The 6,353-nt window shown below is 38.5% G+C and overlaps 1 protein-coding gene across 2 annotated transcripts; it reads right to left on the bottom strand.

Annotated features, from left to right (window-relative positions):
* Positions 1 to 258: 258 nt before the first annotated feature.
* LOC109013254 (aspartic proteinase-like protein 1) lies at positions 259 to 4,798 on the bottom strand. Of its 2 annotated transcripts, none has more exons than XM_018995288.1 (10): positions 4,276 to 4,798; positions 3,919 to 4,057; positions 2,904 to 3,145; positions 2,565 to 2,792; positions 2,285 to 2,423; positions 2,144 to 2,214; positions 1,913 to 2,012; positions 1,360 to 1,420; positions 1,172 to 1,243; positions 259 to 880 (listed from the first exon to the last, which is right to left on the bottom strand). In XM_018995288.1, the coding sequence occupies exons 1-10, from the start codon at positions 4,626 to 4,628 to the stop codon at positions 618 to 620; spliced, it is 1,668 nt and encodes a 555-aa protein (XP_018850833.1). In that variant the 5' UTR covers positions 4,629 to 4,798; the 3' UTR covers positions 259 to 617. The 2 variants fall into 2 exon arrangements, with proteins under 2 accessions (XP_018850833.1, XP_018850834.1); XM_018995289.2 differs by having other exon boundaries at positions 2,904 to 3,179; positions 4,276 to 4,399.
* Positions 4,799 to 6,353: the final 1,555 nt, after the last annotated feature.

The raw sequence follows: 6,353 nt of genomic DNA, 5'->3' as shown, positions 1-6,353 counted from the left end.
TCTCGCGAAAGGACGTTTGATAACAGTGCTCTGTATTTCAGCTTTCCCACGCCAGAGAAGAAACGTGCTTAATTTCCTAGACTGGTCACCACCGATCATCGTTGATAGTGTTACAGAAACTATAACCCCAAATTAACCCTCCTGTTTTTTTTTTTTTTTTTTTTTTTCAATGATTTGCCAACACAAGAGGATTTTCCCTTTTGTTCTTACAAGCAATTATTGGCACCCAAAGAAGTGAAGAACAGACGCCAACCAAAATTTGCTAAGCAGAAGCCATGCAATGTCTTATAACATTAGACTTTATACATTATTAAAGAGTCCAACAAAACGAAACAACTTGGACCATAGGAAATGATGGTAACAGAGGCTTAACACTTGCCAATAACAAAAGAAGAGTAGTTTTAGCAAAAAAGAAATACAGGAGATAAGCCCCGACCAATCCAATGACCCACAAGATAAAAATTGCTGGCATTGGATGACACAACAGCTACCGATTTATATATTTGGGGAGAAAGAAAGGAACAAAAAAAAGTAACGGGAGAAAATAGAAACTGAGAAAGTGAGGAAGGAATTACCCAGGATTTACATGTAAAGACTACCTAAATAATAATGATCTATTAGATGATGCCAGTATCTGCTTTAAAAACTGATATTATATTGAAAAGTAGAAGCAGCTCGGGCAACAATCTTAGCAAACAGAACCTAGAGGCAATGAGCCGACTTGAGGCAGCTGATGGTTTGGAGGGAGCTCTTCCAGCAACAGCAGGAGCAACTGCATGTCCACCAGGGCTACTCTGTTGCTCATTGGTTGGCAATGGATTCAATGGCGTGCCACTTGAAGAAGCAAGGGGCATTCTCTTACCATCACTGAGATCTTGACCTACACATGCAAATTGATTAGTTCTCATCAACAGAGACAAAGCAACACAGCAGAGCCGCAGCTTCATTTCCTACTAGAACTGCAATTCAGTTTCTTAAATCAACTTAAACCATCTCCAAAATATATAAAACAGAAAATTAACATCAAGGAAAACAAGTAGCTGTTGGCATCTTAATTCCATGTGAAATGACTGGTTTCAACGCATTGGACAAGGGCATCCACTTACAAGCGACATTCAACTTGGTAAGGATGGAACACTGTTAAAATATATCGAAAGACGAGAGAACTCACAATTTGAGAGTGACCAGGCTAACTTCAAACTTTCCCGATCAAATACTATCCGATATCCCGTCATGAAGTTCTCTGCATTAGAAAGATTTTCTTTTTACATGAAGACAAAATGAGGAAAATTTGTGTGTTGGGGATGTTGCATAAATAGATATAACGACACTTGCAACCATATAATGTTGCACACTTACGTCCAATTATTCCAATGTCTCCATCTGCTGGCTGTATGGCTAAACAAAAACCAAGAATTCCCTGAACAAAAAGTCACAATTTTAGATCCTTCACCATTAATGCCCGTTCATATAATGTACATTTTAAGCATCACATAAAGATATAATTGATTAAACTTCTTTTCTAGTCCGCTATGCTCTTTCAAAGTCACTGCATACAAAGATCATAACCTCCTATAAAGACAACATCACAGAATGGTTACATTGCAAGTGTGTCACAAAGTACTAGCCAATTTCATACTCCCGCATGATAACAGGTTATTGTTTTGACTGACAGACAGTATTACCACACCACTTTTGATAACATGACTGTGGTTTATTTCCCTATGGCTAAAATTATTTTCTTCAACATAAGACTAATTGGGTTATAAGATTTAACTTTGAGTTGAGGATGTAGCCCTCAATGCAGGTGTTTAGTCCAGCTTAGAATGAAATATCTTCTGATGGTTATAACTAGTAATGTGTGTAATTGTCAATATCTGCCCTGAGATTAGTAATTTTTTCACGCACTCACCTGATCTCCGTAGATAATGAAAACGGGGTTATGGACCACAAAGCTGTTGTTTAATGGGAAAACCAGTGTCAGAGAGGGAACCTCAGGCGACTCTTGTGAACTGTTTCACATAAAAAAGCACCTGATCATCAGCATGACACAGACATGCATGGTATATACAAAACATACTCGCAGTGGGAGGGGGAGAGAGAGAGAAGATGGTTGTTTTATTACTCTCTAAAAAAAAATCACCTGGACTCATAGCAATACTTCCAAGGAGATCCTTCATAGCTAGACCTTGTAGAATTTACGTGTCTGTCAAACTATAAGTGAAAGCTGCATTAGACCTTGGTAATGAGAATACATTACATTGTTTAGAATAAAAATAACTACCTCCTTCGTTATTTTTTCATAGATTTCATCTGGAAGAAATGTAAATGATGTTCCACTATCAATCAGTGCCCTGAAGTTTGTCTGCTTAAGGCAAGAGTTTCCAATGCAACAAGCCTCCACCCCAACAATGTAGGTTTTACTGAATGAAAACATTGAGTTAATCATGATTATCACAATCAAGGAGTCAGAATATGAATACATAGATTCAATAATATATATATATATTAATTGGCATTGTACAAAACATGAAAATATTAAAAAACAGATAGAAGGTCCCTACTATATTCCATCTAAAGGTAAGAATGAAGTAGACTGTTGTGTGGCTGGTCCCAGGTCCCCAAAAAAAATCCTCCCAGAATCGTCCTCATTGAAACACATTGAGAAAGAGTTCCGGACCAATCCTGCTTTAGCAAGAATACTAGGAACAGCTAGCTCTCCAAGTCCCAGACCCATGAGACCATCAGGAGCCACACCATCCAAGTAACCACCACTTTGTTTCATACCACACCTGTTTTCAGAAAATAGATGACAGGAATTAATCCCGTACTCAGGAAACCACCAAAAGGTCAAGCTAAGGAACCCAGATATAAAATTAGACTGGAAGGGTAATAAAGCACACCCTATAATGACTGGAGCATGAACAATATTTTTTGATGCATTGTCACCGCCTGATGCAAGATGCAACAAGTCCTCAACTAGCAATCCAGAACTTGATGTGTTTTCTGCGAAGTAATTTATAGTGTAAGGACACGACTGCTTGGGACCTTTGCAGTTTGGACCTGATTCACAAAACTGATGGCTGCAAGATAGATGCTTGCTGGTGCTTGAACCAGATGGATTGTACTCATTCAGATCTCTATCCTGCATAATAGATGCCCCGTATACGAGGGAGCACCTGCCAATCAATTATTGGAAATAAGTGCTAAACCTGTTATCAAGTCTCAATGGGGACTGCACTACTCGGCCGAAACATATACACCCAAAGCTTTTGGATGGGCCCTCCCCCACCCACCCCCTCCCCCAACCCACCACTAATGATCACCAATCATGAGGCCATCTTCACCTGTACAAGCATCTGATTTTTTAAAATTTTTAGGGTTTGTACTTGTCCTATTTATCCATTAAACAACCACCTATTAAGAAGATGGTCTTTTGAAAAAAAAAAAAAAGCAGATTACATACCATTAATGATGCAGACGTTCACTGTACAAACATTGGGAATTGATTTAGGCTTATCCATGAACTGATGACTTACTACGGACAAATTCGCCTCACGACGGACAAATTCGCCTCAATAGGGTCTTTAGATGGATAACAATAGCGCCCAATAAAGCATAGTGTACAGCTTTTTAGGCAGCTCGGTATGAGATATACTAATATTTGACGGTTAAAATATAATTCCCTTTCCTATGAATCCTTAATGTATAGCATCGATACAAGTTTCTTCCATACATATTTTCTAGCACATAAAGATGATGTATCACGGAAAGGTCTGTAAATTGCACCAAGTAGGAAAGTAGCCAGGGCATAGAAATTAAGCAGGGAGATCCTAAGCTAGTATGGTCTACTATACCAGAAGTATAACAAAATACTCACAAAAATAAGCAATAATAAGTGGAGCAAAGTTGGCATACCAAATTGCTATAGTAACCGGCAGATAGGGGAGCACATTGTACACAATCGCACGGAACCCATAGTAGATCGCTCCCAGCATCCAATGCAACAAGAAACGAAACGTTCGGTGTGCCAATATCAATCCACGTGTAATGTAACCTACAAATACAAAATAGGAAAGAAAAAAAAAAAACACATTAAGATGTTTGGCTAACAGTAAAGCACAATTCAACGTATCTTTTATATGGGTTTTTTTTGTAAGCTCTGAATTCTTGATCTTGTTTGAAAATTTTGATACTTTGCAGAGTGCAGACCGATAGAGTCAAACAAGAAATTTAAAAAAGGCAAAAATAAAATCTAAATTTAAAAAAGCGAACCATCCGAAGTCATTTCCGAACGACATCGTTTTGCTCCCTTGGGATGGAAACAGAAGCTGGTACTGAGCTCCGAGCTTCATGTTCTGCCTCCGGAAGTCACTGCTCAGTAGCATCTGATAGTACTCAATGCTCCCCTTCCGGTCCGGCCATGACGACCCATTCGCACTACCGTTTACCGAAACCCTAAGCTCCTTCGCTTCGTCGGAGAACCGGTGGACCAGCCTCGAAGACAAAGAGGACGTGGCCGTAGCCACCGCACCAGCATTCCGAACCATCAGCCACGCCGTCAACAGAAACATCGAATACCGAGCGGCCGCCGCCATGGCCACTCGAACCCGGAGCATGAGCATCATAGAAAAGGAACTTGAGATGGAGATCTAGAGCTCCTCGGAACGAAAGATTCGGAAGTAGGAGGAGGTGCGCACAGGTATCTGTGACGTGAGCGGAAAGAAAGAGGGTGGGTAAAGTAAGTGAATAGAAAAGGTGTGGTTAAGTAGAGAGAGAGAGAGAGAGAGAGAGAGAGGTTTTTAAAATGATTGAAGCGGAGAAAAACAGAAAGAGAATGGCGTATGTGTATGCGTACGATTATGCTGCGAAGACGCGCCACGTAAATGGTCCCCCGCGGTCTTTACGTGTCCGTCGACTAAAATCTAACAAAATATTCTACGAACCACCCATCCCCTGCAAAGATCGTAGAAAGTTGGAAACTGGTGTCCTTTGTCCGTGAAAGTTTATATGTTGATGTCATCTAATTGATCTATCAAATTGTAAGTTATTTATTTATTTATTATAAAATATATATTTCTTTGAATAATTTGGATAAGATTTGTGTATAAATGCAATACTAATTTTTTTAAAAAAACTTTAGTTATATTTTATATTAAATTTTGTGAATGTGAATAAAAAATAAAAAGATGTTTAAATAAAAAAATAGATTTTTCTTAAGTGATATAAGTATCTGCAATATAAATAGAAAGAACAATTATATTTATAAGCAAGTATGAATGACATACCCTCCACACTAAAAAATATCTAGTAGACATCTATTTATATTACTGTGTGAGTAATACAATATTGATTATGTACAATTAGGTACTGTTGATTACACGAAATCTTTCGTTTGTAGGGATGCAACCCGCAACCCCGAGGCGGGAGTGCCCGCGTCCAACACCCCGTCTCGTATGGGCAGGGGTTGGGGTTTGTCCTCTCGAAATTCTGTCATGCACTCCGAGGTCGAGATAGGAGTGTCAAATTATATTAACGGGTCGTATTCGTGTTATGTCAAGACATATTTATTTTACTTAATGAGTCAATTCGACCATGACTCGTTAAGGATTTCGTGTCAAAATCTCAAACTCTAACACAACACATCAAAATAACGGGTTGACAAGAGACGACATGATCCATTTTGACCCATCACTGAATATGAAATAGATTGACTCGACTCGACTTGACCCGACCCGACTTGACTCGACTCGACTCGACTCGACCCGACCCGACCCGATTCGTTTCAACTCATTTAAGTTAATGGGTTGAACATACCCATTTCAATCCATTTGACTTAATTGATTTTATATAAATATTAAAATATAAACAATATATATAAAAAATAAAAAATTAACTACAAGTCCAAAATTACAATCTAAACAATAAAAATGTCGATATTAAAATCTCAACAGTACCAAATATGATAACACACAATTACACAAATATGGTAAACATATATTGTAATAATATTAAAATCATAATCTCAAATATAATAAACACACATTGTAAAATATTAATGTTACAATCTCAAATATGATACAAATGTAAATTTAACTTTCTTAACAAGTCATAACGGGTTGACTCGTTAGTGACTCGTTAAGCAATCATGTCTTAACGGGTCGACCCGTTTTTATCGTGTCGTGTTTGTATTGAGTTAACGGATTGTATCACATACTGTCACCCATAGGTCAGAGTGCCACGTCCACATGTCGAGGGGCAGATTGGCCCCCTAGTCTGTCCGCCCCCGCCGTCACTGCCCATCCACGTTGGAAAACAATCGAAAAGATCCAAAACAATTGAAAAACATCAAA

The sequence above is a fragment of the Juglans regia genome, chromosome 1, assembly GCF_001411555.2.
Source record: "Juglans regia cultivar Chandler chromosome 1, Walnut 2.0, whole genome shotgun sequence".
Taxonomy (NCBI): Eukaryota; Viridiplantae; Streptophyta; class Magnoliopsida; order Fagales; family Juglandaceae; genus Juglans; species Juglans regia.
Note: the sequence above shows the minus strand (reverse complement) of the source record. Positions and strands in the feature narration are given on the sequence as shown.